At 38.1% G+C, this 18,549-nt stretch overlaps 2 protein-coding genes across 2 annotated transcripts in view; both read right to left on the bottom strand.

Annotated features, from left to right (window-relative positions):
* The window catches only part of LOC107461802 (AT-hook motif nuclear-localized protein 14-like), a 2,710-nt gene extending 440 nt beyond the window's left edge, over positions 1-2,270 (bottom strand). The window contains exons 1-4 of the mRNA XM_021129236.2: positions 2,080-2,270; positions 1,905-1,969; positions 1,363-1,491; positions 1,118-1,270 (exon numbers count right to left, since the gene is read on the bottom strand). Of these exons, the coding sequence (XP_020984895.2) occupies positions 1,118-1,270; positions 1,363-1,491; positions 1,905-1,969; positions 2,080-2,110 (378 nt within the window). The 5' untranslated portion in view covers positions 2,111-2,270. The remainder of the gene's footprint in view (positions 1-1,117; positions 1,271-1,362; positions 1,492-1,904; positions 1,970-2,079) is intronic.
* Positions 2,271-5,570: 3,300 nt separating this feature from the next.
* On the bottom strand, positions 5,571-18,543 carry LOC127741142 (DNA repair protein RAD5A-like). The gene is made up of 20 exons (XM_052252843.1): positions 17,825-18,543; positions 17,572-17,705; positions 17,306-17,444; positions 17,071-17,124; positions 16,854-16,976; positions 16,620-16,771; positions 16,446-16,530; positions 16,085-16,363; positions 15,808-15,954; positions 15,548-15,703; positions 14,994-15,061; positions 14,342-14,464; positions 14,169-14,268; positions 13,958-14,070; positions 8,031-8,309; positions 7,734-7,934; positions 7,329-7,422; positions 7,146-7,217; positions 6,653-6,751; positions 5,571-6,435 (listed from the first exon to the last, which is right to left on the bottom strand). The coding sequence occupies exons 1-20, from the start codon at positions 18,356-18,358 to the stop codon at positions 6,313-6,315; spliced, it is 3,075 nt and encodes a 1,024-aa protein (XP_052108803.1). The 5' UTR covers positions 18,359-18,543; the 3' UTR covers positions 5,571-6,312.
* Positions 18,544-18,549: the final 6 nt, after the last annotated feature.

Raw genomic sequence — 18,549 nt, 5'->3', positions numbered from 1 at the left:
AAGCTAATGGACACAATGTATGGTGTTAGATAGAGAACACAATCTTATCCATTTTTAACCGTATGTATTAGAAAGAATAAAATCAAGAATTAGCATACGTAGAAGGGTAAAGGATACATGCTGTTCCTAACTAGATTTAGACTCGGCACAAATATGCAAAAAACTAATGCTATAAATTTTTTAGATAACTAAAATGATAATAGACGAAGAATTTTTATAGTTAGTTATAAAATAATATATATATATAGCTCTTAAAACAAATGTGATAAATTTTATAGTATAATACTATAATGAAAATTAACTTTATTAATCTATATTTTATATATGTTGAAGTATTTGGTTAAATAGTATTTTTTTACTCTTAAAAAAAAAGATATCATAATAAATTCTATAGTATAATAAAATATAATTCTGTCAATTTATAGTGGATATATATTAAAATATTTATTTAAGTAAATTTTTTTGATAAAGTATAAGAAAAAAGAGTCAATATTTTTTTATTTGGTTTTGATAAATCTAAGTATTTTTTTTAATATCATTGAATATTAATTACTTTATAACTTATAATATCATCTTGAAAATTCAAAATTTATAAAAAAAAATATAATATATAAATAATTTGATCTATAATATAAAATATATAAGAAAAGAGTAGTATTTTAATAAATAGAATTAATGACAAATAAATAATATGATAGTTATTTTGTAAGAAAATAACCTACTAATATATTAAATTTATTATTAATTGAGAGATATGCTAATAAAGGTCATTAGATGAGAAGACACAATAAAAAAAAACAAAGTTAAAATTGTATAAAAATTACAACCTGGCAAAAGAATTTATGTGACAATAGAATAAGATAAAAGAGATGTCATTTTTCTAGTTGTAAGAATATATGAGTATCAATTTTTATATAGATAGATGTTTGTAATTCTTTTTAAAAAATATTTTTAATGTTTAATTTTATTGAATTTTATTTTTAATATTTTTTATTTATTTAATTTTATCCCTGATTTTTTTATTTTGTGTCAATAATATTAAGAATATTTAAAAAAAAAACTACAAACGCTAAGAACAGATGAAAAATAAGTTAAGAGATACTCTAAGAATTCTTACTTGAACAGTGTCATTGGCTGTCAAGGTGTTGATGAGGGTACCAGTAAAAGCAGTTCCATCAGAAGCAGCCAGTGTGATGCTCAAACTCGAAGTTTCAGAACCATCGTCTCGCAGCATATGATGTCCAGACATTGACAGAATCTTAAAGCTCCCCTGCATGCACATTGCACAAAAGCATGAAATAAGTAGACAACAACAAGAGACAATGACACACATGAACATAATAAGTCATTGTTGCTTTGTACCTCATATATACGAATTCTATTTGAGTTTGGTCTACCAAATATGGCTCTTGCTATACTACCAGAAGCAAAAAGTATGCAACCAAACCGATTGCTTGCTCCCCAAGCCTCCCATATCGCCTTCGCCACATCCTACACCAAATTTAAACCAAGACTACTTATTATGTTGGTTTATTCATTTTTAATTTGTATTTAGTATTTTAATATGTATTTTATACAAATCGTTGATTTAGTAATAAATTTTTATATACTTCTAACATACTAACATAGTTGGTTTTTAGATTGTATCAGAATAACATATATTACTGATGTTAGATTGTAGTTAGTAATTGATAGTTAAAAATATTTATGATTTTCGTTGTAGATATCTCTATAAATAGCTAATTTCCATCTTGTATCTACACAATTTTAAATACACATAATATTTTCTTCAGTTTTTTCTCTTGGATTCTAACAGATTGATAACTTTTAACGACCTTTAACATGTAGCCTCAGTTAAATCCTAACTGATATAATAGAAATTTAAAAGTGTGATAGGATGGTACCTGTCCAGGACTCACAGTCAACTCATAAGGGATAAGCTTCCCCAATTCTTGTGCTTTGATGCCACCTTTAGCATATCAAGTTTCAAACATAAGAGATTTATAAAAAAAACATAATATAAAGCTTAGATTGAATCATTAATGTAATAAGCATAGTTGTCAAATCGTAAATCATTACCTGAAACTTTGAAGCAATTAAGAGAGGGCATTGGGAGATGGCAAAACACAGCAGCAACAGAACGAAACAGAGCGGTTAGAGGGGCTCTCTGATTCTATTATATGTATAATTTGTGACCCATCAAACAAATTTTGCCACTGAATCGGAAACGGAGCGGTTCCCAAGATGCATGCGCGATTCAGAAGGGAGGCCATTTCCAACATTTGCAATTTTCAAACAAATCAATCTCTTAATCTAAAACTTTTCCATGATATACCCAGAACCAAATTATGAAAGATATTAGTGTCTATTAAATATGTTCCTTAACCCTTATAACCCGGAGGTTTTTTATCTAAATAAATAATTTAATTATTTTAATTATTAAAATAAATCATTTATAGCGTATTTACCAATTCACATTATAAACGAAATAATTTTGCACATATCTCATTTACGATGTGAACGAAATATATGTATTTATAAATAATTAAATATAATTTTTAAAAATAATAAAAAATATTAATAATTTAAATTGAATCAAATTCTTAAAAATAGAACGTTTCAAATAATAAAAAAGATGGACAATTTTAAATAATAAAGAAGATGGATCGGATAATATCCGCATATTCGCGGTAATTATCCACATCCGATCCGAATTTTACGGATATTATCCGATCCGCACTATGGTAGAATCGGATTGCGGATTCAGCAGTGATATCCGCAGATTCGATCCGCAAATCCGCATATCTGCACATCACATATAAATATCATAGTTTAAGAAAGTAAACCCTAATATGATATGAATTTTAGTGTGTTATTTTATGAATTTTATGATATTTTGTTTTTAATTTTTTATATTGTACTTTAACTTAGAATAATTAAACTTAAATCTTGTGTTATTATTTTGCTTTTGTTATTCAAGAGAATTATTATTGATAATATTTTAGGAATAAATAGGCTTAAACAGATAAAAAATGAATTTTTTGAACATTTTTTTGTAAAAACAACCAAACAGAATCTTAAAATAGTTTTTTTGAAATATGCGGATATACTCGATATTCGATTCGATCCGATCCGATCCGCATCCGATCCGACCTAAAGAATACGGATATCGTATCCGATCCGATGAATGCAGTGCGGATCAGATAGAATTTTATGCTATATCTGATCCGATCCATGTGTAGCCTTAATAAGAAGTGCATCCTGAAACTATCCACTTTAAACACGATTATCTTTTTCTAACTACCCATTATTAATACTGTTGCTTATTTCGTTCTCTTCCTTCCATTCACGGTTTCTTATTAGGATTTATATAAAAATTTAAAATTTTGTTTATTGCATAGGGTATACAAAAATTTCGTTTGTTATATGGAGTACATAAAAAATTTGAAGTATAATTTAAATAACCTTACCTAGAAAAAAAGAATTTAATGAGATGAATTGATTGGTTGGATGATTCTCATTCGGTGAATTATATGATAAAAATGTAAGTTCATAGATTTTTTCTTTAATAAAATGAAAGAGAGATTAATAAAGATATCACCCACATTTTGAATAATAATAAAATAATAAAAAATAACTATAAAAAAATTATATTCTCTATATACCATTTCAATCTGTATAATAAAATGTTCCTTCTCACTCGTAAATAAAAGTCAATTCCGGTTTGTTGTTGGTGCTGCATGCTCTGGCTTTGGATTTTTTTTTTTTTCTTCTTCTTCGCAAAAGCTGAAAGGTTGAAGTTTGAATAGTGCTCTCTTCAAGTTTTCTTTTTTCTAATGCCAGAGGGACTTTTATAGAGGAAATGGAATGGTTAATTTATAGGCACAGAATTCGATTATCTTAAGATGTTTAGATGTTAAATGGTTTTATAAGAAAATATGTTTTTAAAATTTTTTAATAATTTTTATGCTCTCACACTGCAGAGGTATCTTCCTAACACAGCCGCTGCTCCAGTTTTGTTTGTTCCACTCCTCTGCATTCCTTGGAACATACCCTCTCAAAGAAGTGCAGATAGGTGAAGTTTTAGGGTCGCAACTTGCAAATACTCCACACTTGCCATAAACACAGCACTCAGTGTTAATAACAGACCATATCATGGATCATTGCTTCTTTGAATAATCCCAGTAGTATTCATTTAGGTTTCCATCTCAGCACCCAACGCACCGGAGAAACGGATCGCGGAGATTTCCTTTGCTGAGATCACTAGAGACGGCGCCATGATGCTGTTTGGATGCCCGGAAATGGTTGCAAAGTGCAAGAAAACGCCGGAGAAGATGTCCAGGATATGTACGAAGCAATCTCGAAAAATTGGCCCGAATTCATCTTCTCCTTCGAATCAACCGCCAAAGTTCGTGTTACTCAATCAATTGAAGTTTTTATATACGAGGTTTCACAATTCAATCGATTGATCGTGTTAAATTGTTTTGAAAACCTCATATTGCGTTGAAGATTCCCATCAAATAGGTAACACTAACAGTAATAATAAAAAACCCAGTGTCATTGTAAAATTTAATCAATTGTGTATCAATTATAATTCATTGAATTTTGGAAAAAAACACGATTTCACCGGTGTTTATGGATGTAACGAATCAAAAATAAAACTCTAATTAATTAGGATTGTCGAAATGTTTATTATAATTAATAGAATATCTAATTCGTTTTTGTATTTATTTTTTATTATTAATAAACATGATATATGAATGATAAAATAATAATTTATAAAATAAAAAATAAATTTTATAATTAAATAATATATAAAAAATTAATTTATAATTAACATTAAATAAAAACTATTTAACAATTATAAAAAATTTAAAAAATATGTTTTATTATAAACCATTTAATGATCCAAATATTTTGGGAACATTAAATGAATCCGATGCCTAATTTATATATGCATTTGCATTGGCATGCACGCACGTATGTGTCTTCATTTGCCGTTAGTTTGTTACAAGTCATCACTTAGTTGCACTTTCAGTTTGTTAATTACTTAGTTGGTTAATCATGATTGATAAAACAGTTACACTGTTGCACTACAAAGTACAAACTGATAGGATTAGCTTTTAGTCTTTTCTTTGTAGCGTTAACTTGAGCTTCACAATTCAGTTCTTGTTACGGCATTCTTTAATTTCTTGACACTCTGATGTCTCTCTCAATTTTCTTGTGTTTATATATATATACAAAAATAACAATAACATCTTTTTTTTTTTTAAGAATAAGCAATGGTAATAAATTTTCTTATATTAAATAAAGAGATGATTTATTTTTTGTGTCAAAAAAAGATGATTTAATACACATGTTATCACTAGCAAAACGATAAAAAAAAGTTATAATATCCAATTGAATATATTATATAACCATGATAATAATAATATAATTTGATAAAAAATATATATAAGAAATGAAGACGCTTGGGGATTTAACTTCTATCCATACCCATATCGATTGCTATCAATAACCCATCATGCAACATGGAGTGGAGATGAAAGTACAAGAGAAAAGGAACTTCAACCCTTTTTTTTTTGCAACTCATATGTTATACACTTACATGTAAAATGGAGCTACTGTCCACCTGAACAATCATATGCCTATGACCATGAGTATTATAACTTGCGCGAAAAAAAAAATAAAAAGATCACAAGGCGTGTAATATACAAGTGGTTGCATTTTCACCAGTAGAAGTTACACGAGAATATTACACGTAATATACAGTGGATTCTCAACATTGTCCATGATTATAAATGCAATCAATTTATAACTTTTCAACCCTAACTGTAATGTATTGCGTGGAGGAAATAGTTGAGTACCTCCTTTCCCGTCGCCCAAAACCCAAAAACCCTTTGGAAGTGAAAGTTAAATAGCTATTGAAATCTACATATCTACATACCTGGACAAATAGCCACTACATTAAAAATCTAACTTGTTAACTTTACCCTAGCCTTCAATTTATTGGGAGGAATTACCCTATAAAAAATCCCCACTCCATTCCTTCCATTTCCACCACTATCACTCTCCCAAGTCCTAAACCTGGCACAGCCCAAAGTATACCAATATAATTAACTCAAAAGGGTGTCCGCCTAATTTGCAGGATGTTGAGCATTGCACCCACCCACTTAGCTTGACCTCCCTATGGAAATTGCTAATGAATTAACGAGGCCTCAAAAGAAGACACAAAGTTGTGGATGCAGAATGCTTAATGGTGCATGATACACCAATATCAGCAAACAAACATGCTTGCACTACCTTGGCGGTCTAAGTGAAAAGCATCTTCAGCTCCTCTATCCGTGCAGTTCGAACCTCTTGATCAGTCAGGGCACCAGAAATCATTCGTTGTTTACGCGCTTGCACCACCTCCATTCTCTCCTCAACTGTCCCCTGCAATGTGATACATAAGAACAAGTAACCACTCGAGTCAGTCAGTTGAAACTAATGGGTCAACCTCAACTGATGGCTTTGCTGCCAAACTTTATGCTAGTTCATTACCAGATTACTTTAACCCACTAAACCAATTAATGAGGCCCAATTACAAAAAAATAACAACATATCCATGTTATATATGTTCATGACTTTCAAATTTGCAAATCAAACATACCTTCACAATAAACCGTTTAATGGCGACCTTCTGTGTTTGTCCAATACGATGGATGCGCATGACTGCTTGTTCTTCTACAGCCGGATTCCACCATGGGTCCTATTCAATTACAAAATAATTTTTCCCCAAGATTACTATAAAATAATTACATTCTTAATATCAATTATAATAAATAGCAATAAAATTCATATATCCATTGGATTGATTGTTCATACAAATAAAATTCCATTGCAACTTCAATCCAAACCCAGTATACGTGCTAAATTAGCTAACTCCCATATAAGATTGATCGCTCCACATTCATTGGGTGATTTGGTTTGCTAAATCTAAAATATATACTAAAACAGAACAATTAATGAGCTACAAAATTGTGTGCAACTAGACGCCCTATCTGAATGGCATCTTAATACTTTCTTTATCTTATCTAAAATCTGGTTTTATACCTGAAGCTAGACAAAGACTCATTAGGCAACAGAAGTGGATTTGCACGTACCATGACAAAAGCATTTGAAGCAGCTGTTAGGTTTATACCCACTCCACCAGCTTTTAGTGACATCAACAACACCTGGTGCAATAAATAGGAACAAACCGTTTAAAAGGAAAAAAAAGGACAATGCATTTAACCACTTCATTACATTGTTCAAGTCACAGGCAAAAGCAAAAAATAGGTCGAGACCAGTATTTCATCATCTTCTGAGAATTGTTTGATCACTTTCTCCCGCTGCTGCTGATTTAAAGTTCCATCAAGACGAACAAATGAAATGTTATTCCTGGAAATATAGGAAATCATAAATAAACCTTTATCATTTTTCATTACTTAATTGTGTCAAAACAATCAATAGAAAGATAAATACACCCATAATGGGATAAAATTAAGCATGATACAAAAAGGAACAGAAGTATGACATTAGATCACAACAATAATCAAAGCTGACATCAGCTTAAAAGTAACTACAACACATCATAAAGAAATAGCATGCTTAGACTTCGTGAATAGCTCTTTAGAAGCATTTGACTCGGATTGTTTCACAAGAATGCCATCTTTCTTAAAATATATGATTAAACCAGCAACAAATCTTACCGTGTAAAGGGAATCTGCAAAAGGTCTAGAAAAGCAGTCCATTGGCTAAAAACAATGCTCTTGGAGCCTGATGCGCGAAGACTTTCCAGTTCATGCAAAAGAACAGTTACCTTGCATGACTCTATCCAGTTCTTCTCAATATCAATCTGAAACCGACTATCAGTAGGAGCAGTAATAAGATCCTGCCGGCTAACTGTTTTTCTGTAAAAGTAGCAGTTTTGCAAGGAGAATGCATTATAAGTAAGATACATTTGAAATTACTGCAATAAAACTACTGATATTTTAGCGAGAAAGTACCTACAAACAGGACATAAACCAGAAGTGGAATTGCGCCAACTTGCCAAGAGGCATTCCCGGCATAGGCGGTGAGCACAAGGAGTCAACACTGCATCTTCGAAGGCTTCAAGACATATTGGACACTCACCCTGCTCCCCTTTACGTAGCTCTTCAACTACTTCTTGAACATAAGCCAGTGACGGTGCATCTTTTACTTCACGTTCTAAATTATTATGGGTTCCTCGAAGGAAGCGTTTAGCTAGTTTGTTTAGATCAGCAAATTCTTGAGTATCACCTCGGCTAAATGAATCAATGATCACCATGACAATAAGTTAAAGTGTACACAGACAACAATTTAATGCTGCATGGTCTAGGGAAACATAAACTCAAGAAAGCCTTTCAATTGCATTGCAACAAACAAACTTCAAAGAAAAAATAGAAGTAAAACATCGTTGTTCAAAGCTACCAAAACCTCCTTTCTCATATAATACTCAGGCTTCAAGAACATCAAAAAAGTTGATGGTGAGTTGTTGGCTAATTTTCACTTTTAAGCCTCTATGATGCAACCATCATGCAGCATTTCATCATTGTAATTGCATAATAATGATAATTTTCTACTACCAAATTTTAATATAATTTTCTCAAATTGAATTTAGAAACATAACTACCATATAAAACATTTAAACTAAAAGTCATTAAAATCATGGAGAAAACTCCTTTATTTTTTCCTTAAAATTAGAAACTGGTAGGACCAGTAGTAGCAGAATGATCAAGCTTTATTGATATACCGGGATGGCCAATTAGCTCTCCCTAGAAGGTTCTACACAGCTGGAACTACCAGCTCAAAGAGAGAGAGAGAGATTCTCTCCAATTTCTAACAGAATTCACAACAGAAAAACTATCCTCCCTAAACTAACTATATTCTAGCTATTTATAACAACCTATCAGCCAGCTGGATATCCTAACAACTCCTAAAACACTTCTACTTGACCTCTACTTACCTCTCCTTTTGTAACACAGTCCAAACCTGTTAGTAGTAGGCGCCTCTCAATCAATACTCCCCCCCGGACAACCACCTTGTCCTCAAGGTGGAGCTCCGGAAAGGTGGCCCGCAATGTAGTTGCTCGCTCCCAGCTGTCCTCACAAGGAGATAGGCCCACCCAGCGCACCAAATACTCCAAGGCCCCATCCTCTGCGGTTCGCGATGCCACAATCTGGGATGGCTGCATCACCAGCTCACCATCCTCAGCCAGCCCTGGTGGAAGCGTCTGTACCTGCTGCTGCGGCGGGACAGCCTTTTTCAACTTGCTAACATGGAAGACCGGGTGAAGTCTGCACCCTTGAGGCATGGCTAACCTGTATGCCACTGCCCCTATCCTCTCAACCACTTCAAACGGTCCATAGTACCGAGGGCTTAGCTTTTCATTGACCCTCCGCGCCAGTGTCTGCATTCGATAAGGTTGCATTTTCAGATAAACCCACTCACCCGGCTTGAACTCGACATCTCTTCGATGCCTATCAGCTGCTTGTTTCATCCGCTGCTGAGCCTGCACCAAGTGTATCTTCAACTCTGCCAACACCACATCCCTGGCTGCGGTCAATGCTGCCACCTCCTCAACATGTGATGGAAATGTCTCTCCCCGGAAAAGAATAGGTGCCGGCACCCCATAAAGTGCTTGAAATGGAGTTGTTTGGGCTGAGGCATTGTAGGAGGTATTAAACCAAAACTCCGCCCATGGTAGCCACTCCAACCATTTCTTTGGGTAGCCCCCCACAAAGCACCGCAAATAAGTCTCGAACAGCAATTAACCACCTCGGTTTGGCCATCGGTTTGCGGATGAAATGCCGTGCTGTAATTCAATTTTGTCCCTGCTGCTTGGAACAGTTCAGACCAAAACTTACTCATGAACACCCTATCCCTATCTGATATGATTGACTTGGGGAACCCGTGCAGTTTAACTACCTCTTTAATAAAGGCTAGTGCCACCTCCTTGGCTGAAAATGGATGAGCTAAGGGGATAAAGTGAGCATATTTAGTTAACCGATCAACCACTACTAGGATAGTGTCCATGCCTTTGGATTTTGGCAATGCCGCCACAAAATCCATCGAAACGTGCTCCCAAACTCGCTCCGGGACTAGTAGTGGCTGCAACAGCCCCGCCGGTTTCATCGCTGCATGCTTGTTTTGCTGGCAAGTGTGGCAGCCCGCAACATAATCCCTGATCCGTTGCCTCATGCCGCGCCAATGAACCGCTGCTGCCAGCCGCTTATAGGTTCGAAAGAAGCCTGAATGTCCACCCGCCCCGCTGTCATGAGACTCAGCCAGCAAAAGTGGGATCTGAGAAGAATTTGCAGTCCAAACTTCCCTCCCTTACCCTTATGTAGGGAATACCCCGGATAGTCATCCAGCCCCTACTGCAAGGCGACCACAATCCTTTGTAGCTCTTGGTCGTGAGCCACCTCCTCTTCCACCGTTTCCCAGAGGTTCATATGTACTACCGAAATCGCCTTTGCCATCATTTGCCGTGACAACGCATCTGCTGTCTTATTCTCAAGGCCTGGCCGGTATCGGATCTCAAAATCCAAGCCTAACAATTTAGTGGTCCACTTCAAGTAAGTTGGGTCCATGAGTCGCTGGTCCGTGAGGAACTTCAGACTTCGCTGATCTGTGAGAACAATAAAATGGCAACCCAACAAGTAATGCAGCCACTTTTGGACAGCGAAGACAATGGCCATCAACTCCCTCTCATATGCAGATTTTTGTCGGGACCTTGGAGATAGTGCTTGGCTTAGGAATGCTATTGGTCTGCCTTGCTGGGACAGCACCGCACCCAACCCCTCACTCGATGCATCCGTTTCCAAAACAAAGTCTTGATTGAAATCCGGAACTGCTAGAGTCGGTAGGTCTGCCATCAGCCTCTTCAACCTCTCGAAAGCCTCTTGTGCCTTGTTATTCCATTCAAACGCATTTCGCTTTGTCAACTCCGTTAACAGCTTGGCGATTACCCCATATCCTTGCACAAACCGCCTATAATAGCCGGTAAGGCCCAAGAATCCCCGTAAAGCTCGCTGGTCCGTAGGCACCGGCCACTCTAGCATCGTTGTGGTTTTGTTAGGATCCGCCGAGACCCCTTGTGCCGAGATAATGTGGCCCAAGTACTCCACCGAGCTCAGTGCGAATGTGCATTTCTTCTCATTCAACACCAGCTGGTTCTCCACTAAAATCTGGAAAACTTGTTGGAGATGAAGGGCATGGCTAGCCATATCCTGACTGTAGATGAGGATATCATCGAAAAAAAACTACGACAAATTTCCGCAATAGAGGCTTAAGAATGTCATTCATCAAGGCTTGGAAGGAGCTAGGGGCGTTGGTCAAGCCGAAAGGCATGACTAGAAACTCATAATGGCCCTCATGAGTGCGGAAGGCGGTCTTGTGGATGTCTTGATCCCTCATCCGAATTTGGTGGTACCTCGATTTTAAATCCAGCTTAGAGAAAACTGCAGCTCCCGCCAATTCATCGAGTAGCTCATCAATGACGGGAATAGGAAATTTATCCGGCACCGTAATACCATTTAACGCCCTATAATCGACACAAAATCTCCAGCTGCCGTCCTTTTTCTTCACCAACAATATCGGACTCGCATAGGGACTGGAGCTTGGCCGAATTATCCCTGAGGCCAGCATTTCTCGTACCATTAGTTCAATTATTGCTTTCTGATGGTGCGGGTAACGATAAGGTCTTATCTTTGGAACTGAAGCTCCTTCTATCAGTGGAATGGCATGATCATGGTAATGATGTGGTGGCAGCCCCGATAATGTCTGAAACACCTTAGCATGAGAAGCTAACACTGATTCGATTACCTGCGACACCTGCGATACCGTAGCCGCTTGCAAAGGCATGGGCCACAGCTGGACCATAAATCCTTCTCCCCCTTCTTGAATGGACAAAACTGCAAATTGAAGGTGCATACCTCCATAGCACAGCTCCGGGTCCCCCTGCAATGTAACCATGCTGTCCCCATTCTGAAATCGAAGGCGTGATTTTTTGAAGTTTGCGAGAACGTCTCCCAACTTATCTAGCCACGCCAGTCCCAGGACAAATTCCGCTTCGTCAGTTGGGAAGATGAAGAAGTCTTCCTTGATTGCCACTTCCTTGAATTGGAGCATGACACCCAAACACCTTCCCTGTCCCCCTGTATTGTATTGGTACTGTCTGCTACCCTGACCTGGAACTTAGGGGTGTTGTCAATTCTCAGGCCCAACTCGGTGATAATCCTTGGTGTCGCGAAGTTGTCCGAAGCTCCACAATCTATGAGAACGCGTACACGGCGGCCATTTACCTCTACCCAGGCTTTGATTGACTTGTGATGTCCACTCAAGCTCATGAATTTGAGCTCCAATTGTCCCTGTTCCCCTGTTCCACTCAAAGTCTGGCTCCATGATTAAAAGCTTGAACTCTCTATTCTTGCAATTGTGATCTGCAGTGTATGGTTCGTCACAGAGGAAGCATTCCCCCTTGGCCCGCTTAGCTCTATATTCCTCGTTGCTGAGATGTCCCAATCCGCGCCGTCACAAGGGATCCGTCGTCGACTCCACGCTGTTGGTTGCTGCAGAGTTGGACGCTGTAGCAGGGTGCACCGCTTTGGTGGCGGTTGAATTGGCAACGGCGAAGTTGGGAGCCAGTGATTTACCGCGTCCCGATGCCCCTCGCAAGGCAGCGTTGCGGTTTTCAACCTTCTGTGTCAGTTCTATTAACTCGTCCACTGACTGATATGGGAACAATTTACATTCTTCCCCTACTTCTGGTTTCAGCCCATTCAAGAAGAGATCCATCAGCAATTCTGGCGCAATTCCACGGAGGGGCCGCGCGTGAAGCACGAACTGGTCAACGTAGTCCCGCACCGCGTTCGTCTGTTTCAGCTTCAGCAGCGCTTGATAAGGGCTCTATAGCCGTTCCGGTTGAAAATGTCGTAGCAGCGCCGCACTGAAAAACCGCCACTGGAGCACCAGCGCCGTCGCCTCCCACCACCTGAACCACGTGAATGCCCTTCCTTCCATTGCAAAGGTGGCGACCGTGAGCCATTCCTCCTCTGGCACTGTGCGCAGCAAGAAGAATTGCTCCATGCGTTCAACCCAAACCACCGCGTTGTCTCCGCAGAAGATCGGAAGTTCCAGCTTTCGCCATTGCTCCGGCGCGCCACAGCTTCTGGCCGATGATCCTGCGGCCAGGTGCGATCCCGGTGAACCACGCTCATTCCGATTAGGCGCGCGATTTTCGAACGCATCTATTCCAGAATCGAAGCGCTGTAGCGTCTCCTGCATCGATCGGAATATCTCCTCCATGCGCGATTCAATCGTGTCAAATCATGACTCCATTTTCCTCGATCTCGATTGCACCATTCAGCGTCGGGATCGTCAAGCTCTTGATACCAGTTGATAGGACCAGTAGTAGCAGAATGATCAAGCTTTATTGATATACCGGGATGACCAATTAGCTCTCCCTAGAAGGTTCTACACAGCGGGAACTACCAGCTCAGAGAGAGATTCTCTCCAATTTCTAACAGAATTCACAACAGAAAAACTATCCTCCCTAAACTAACTATATCCTAGCTATTTATAACAACCTATCAGCCAGCTGGATATCCTAACAACTCCTAAAACACTTCTACTTGACCTCTACTTACCTCTCCTTTTGCAACACAATCCAAACCTGTTAGTAGTAGGCGTCTCTCTATCATAAACATAGAAAACCAACCCAAAAAAAAAAATAATAAAACCAAATTAGCATATTAATCAGAACATGTTAGAAATTATGAAAATCTGATTACATTAGTACTACTCTTCCTTAAAGACTAACTGTTCTGCCCACATGCCAACAATTTGCACAGCAGCAGAATCCCCGTGCAATCTTCAAGTGTGTAAGGAGTATAAATTTAAGACATCATACCTCATTACAAGATAAGGATGATCGCAACATTGCCGAAGCCGTAAAAGCAACTCCAATATTGAAGCATAATTATGAAGAACACGCCCTTGCTCAACAAACTGGTCAAACCTGACCTACACAGATTTCATAACAGGTTGAATTGATCAGATTTCTTCAGAACTAAAAGAACAAGACAAAAATATCACGCATACATCAGAAAACGAAAAAATACCTTAGATCTTTTGAATAAGGCCTCATAAAAGTCCTTCTCAGCTTCTGTTTGTTCACAGTAAATTACCTGCACATCAGCCGGAGGGAGAACTAGGATAGGCCTGCAACAAATGATTAGTGAACAAAATATACTAGAATGTTAAAATATCACAAATCCTTAACTCGATTACTGACTTGCCCTCTCGATCTGTGCTATACTTGGTTCTCCTCAACATGATTGACTTCAAAATGGACTGAACTAACTTCAACCCTCTCGCATCACCTCCTTCAAATGGCTTCTGAACAAGTTTGTTCCACCTGGATCATACAAATATAAATCTTCCAGACAAGAAGCCGAACCATATATACCCACTTGAGGGGTGAACAATAAAAGTAACAAACAAAGTAGTAGTAAGTTCCAAAAATATATAAGCATGCATCTAGATTTAAAGTTTTAAGAAAATGCAACAATTGATAAAACCCAATCAAATCATCAGGAGAATTCTCGACCAATGGATGCTATCTTCATCAACAATAGAAGTTGGAAAACTTGGAAAAGCAAAATACAAAGTGAAAGGAGTGTCAGACCACTTAAGTTTACATAAGAGTTACACATCAAATTGCATGTAGAATTTTGTTACTATTGTAATTTGTTTCAATATAGAAAAGGAAATACTTGTTTTATGCGATGGAATCAACAGTTCAGCCTAGAAACCATCTTGAAAAAAACTGATAAAACATCAAAACCTAGCATTGAACATCAAAAAGTAAAAGGAAAATTTAAGAACAATGGATATGATTCAATTTGAGGAAACAGATTCAACAATAAGGGGGGGAATATTTTTACCAGGCCCAATGACCCCAAGGCTCTATTCGCAGAAATCGAAGAAGACTGTAAATATCTTCAAGGTTGTTCTGTAGATAAAACAGTGATTCAATGTCAGGAAGAACAGAAACAACATTTGCCGCGAGGATACTTGTGATGAATTGAAGATCAGCCAACATGATAACCATCTTTTTTCTTTTTATTTCTTGATAAAACAAGAATTTGATCAAGATAGAGAGAAGAATAATAAAAGGGAGGATAACAGTTCCCCCTCACAAGAGCAACACACCAACAAAAGAAAAAGTTGTTTTTTATGAAGTGCTGCCTTCCGATCTCTTGTCATGTCTTAGAGGAAAAGTCGTCCAAGCCTAAAAAACTTTACTAAAAATCTGTTCAGTGAAGGTGCATGAATTGCATTGCCCGCAAAACAAAATTCAATTAAATGCAGCACTTAGTGTTATCTATAAAATTTGAAATCAGAGTGAAATTTGTTGTCCCTGATTGGCCAATTGATAATTAATCCATCAATACCAAAAATAGCAATCATCAGATAAGAGCAAGCCATAATATTTCACCTGGATAGGAGTGCCAGTAAGACACCAACGGTTATCAGCAATTAAAGCAGCGGCAGCAATAGAAATTTGACTTTTAGAAGATTTTATAGTATGTGCTTCGTCAAGAACCACTCTGAACCACCTAACTGAAAAAAGTCCACCATTATCCTCGGCGTTCTGTACATAAGACAGATAGAAAGATGAATCAAGCATTGATTAACCATGTTTAAGAATTGAAGCAAAAAGGTTGACATCTATTCAAGCAAACAGGTTCTCAATACCTCACTGGAAAATTCAGAGGCTAAAACTCCATATGTAGTAATAACAACATCAGACTGAGAAAGACTTTTTGCATCTTTTGGCCTACTTTGTCCATAATGAACATATAGGGACAGAGACCCAGGTTGTACATGAGTTTCAATTTCTGCCTGAAGAAATTGCCAAATGTTCAGTACAGGAAAGGAAGCATTTCACAATATATATTCTATAAATCTCACAGCTGAATAAATGAAATTCAGTAATGAATAAAGCTATATATATTTCTGACAAGGCAAATACCTTCCATTGCCCAAGAAGAGTCATGGGACATATTATCAAGTTGCCACCACTTGCTAGAGCATCCTTGTCCTTCATCAGTTTGTCAAAACCAGCAAATTTGGTTGCCTTCGTCGGAATGTTTGAAAAATTGTGTACCGTATCACTAACTTCACCATCTTCAGTATACAGCTCAGTCTGAGCTAAGGATTGACTGTCTAATGATCCACCTCTTCCTGAATGGGCAAGAAGAAGTGATATGGCCATGATGGTCTTTCCAAGACCCATAGAATCTGCCAAAATCTACAAATTCACAATAAAAATTTATAAGCATTGCATCATAAGTGAACAAAACTATACAGGGTTAACTCATCAAGAAACATACCCCTCCTTTTGCCATTTGAAGGGTGCTAGGAAATTCAGTTGTGGCTTCACCAGAAAATGCATTCAAATAAATAGTAAGCTCCCTCCTAAAGTGTAAAAGCACAAGCACATCATCAGAACCATTAACTGGTTTATCTATCCATGTATATATATTGTAATATGACAACACACATACTTGTCAGCCAAGTGATATGCTTCCCAACATGGATGAAGGGTTGTTGCTGTCCCGTCTACAGTTCGCCCCTTCTCCATCTGGATCATCCAATAAAGAGCTTGCTTTTGATAGGGCCGTAGCTCACACTGAAGACTGCCTGGGGGATCCATTTCCTGCACAAAATACTTCCTGATTAATGGTTATCACACCAATAGCATAAGTAAAACAGTGCACATTACTCTGAGAATGCAGCACCTCTAACTCCGAGCTTGATCCCACACCAACAATATTATCAAGATCAGTTTCAGAAATGGAATCCTCTTTATTTTCGTCGCAATTTTGAGAAGGATGCTCAGACTTCATCAATTGTAAAGGGACCTGAAGAGGAATGTCTGTCCAGTTAAAGGAAGGTACAACACTATGACCATCAGACATTGTCACAACTCAGAATGCAAGTATATCCGAAGCTCACCTTCTGGTCGATAGGACGCTTGTTGGAATAGAAATCACCAGGAGTTAACTCTGCCTAAAAATCAGATGACGGTTCATGTTAATATTTCAGTCTAAGTTACCATTGTTTAGAACATAAATTTAACTCCACAAGATGGCAACCAAAAAGAAAAGAAAGCAATTTAAGTATTTAACTGAACATACTATTTACGTAAAGGTGGGTCCCAAAAAAGGAAAAGTATAGGTTCAGTAGCCACCTTCTTAAAAGGTTCCAGGCCTAGCAACCGAAATAAGATAGGAAGAGGATGGAAAACTGATTCATTTGTAGAGTTGCCAGTGGCATCCTTGAGAGATATCTGCTGGTGCTTAACAAACATTGACCTATTGATAAATACACTGAAAGGAATATCCCGGGCCCCAACCGAAAAAAGGGCAAATTAAGTTACTTCCCATCATAAACAGTATCAACAAACCAAAAGATTAACATTTCAACTTGTGAAACAGGATGTTGCATTGAGAGTACCTGACTGACAAAATAATGGTATCCATGATGCCCAAAACATTAGGTGCAAATTTACAGCGTCCCTCAATCCTAACCTTACCATCCCTCACAAGAGGCAACAGACACCGAGCCCATTCATTTGGTATTCTACCAATCTGCCAAACCAAAAATCACCAATATCTAATTCAAACAATGTAATACACAAATTCAACTCAACCCACACTTTCACACAAAGAACAATTAACCATTACCAGTTACCACAGTTGCACATTACCTCCCCAGCTTGATCTGTGGAGAACCGAACAATCTCCGAACAAGTCCCCGCTGCCAGCCGCCCCCTCCCGAAGACCTTCCCCGGCGAAGGCCCAGCCGAGGCAGCCTTGGCAGGAAACTTGAAAACCACTGCGTCACCAGAATTTATAGTCCTCCCTTTACAAGTGGACAGCCCTGACATCTCGCCGGAACCAGCAAACCACCAATCATCGGACGCTTTGGAGCAGCTACTGCCGTCTCCTCCACGAGCAGCAGCGCCATTGTTCTTGGAGCGGGAAGCAACAGTGCGAGTGGCAGTATCCATATGAGGAGATGAATTGAGAGGAGAAGGTTTGGGATTGTTTGTAGGTGGTGGTGTGGTTTTAGGTTTGACGATGGAGGGAATGTGAGTGTCGAAGATGATGTTGATGGCGGCTGTGACGTCATTTTTGGCCATATGGAGCGCTCTGATGATGTCCATGTCGGTGAATTCGGAGCCAACGATGGATCGGACGGTGGACAATTGGTGGTCCGTCACTGTGACCTTGCTTCCCATCCTCCTCCTCCTCCAACTGCTTGAAGACAAACCCTAACCCTAACCCTAGCGTCCCAGATTTTGCGGGAATGAGGAAGAGGGAGAAGGGAAATCGAGTGTTATCTTTGAATTTCGTAAATTCTAAAAGAGGCGGGGACGAAGACGGGAAAGAGAGGCTTCGTAAAATGGCGGGAGCACGCGTGATATGCACG

This window comes from Arachis duranensis, chromosome 8 (genome assembly GCF_000817695.3).
Source record: "Arachis duranensis cultivar V14167 chromosome 8, aradu.V14167.gnm2.J7QH, whole genome shotgun sequence".
NCBI lineage: Eukaryota > Viridiplantae > Streptophyta > Magnoliopsida > Fabales > Fabaceae > Arachis > Arachis duranensis.
This window is presented reverse-complemented; position numbering and strand designations above follow the sequence as displayed.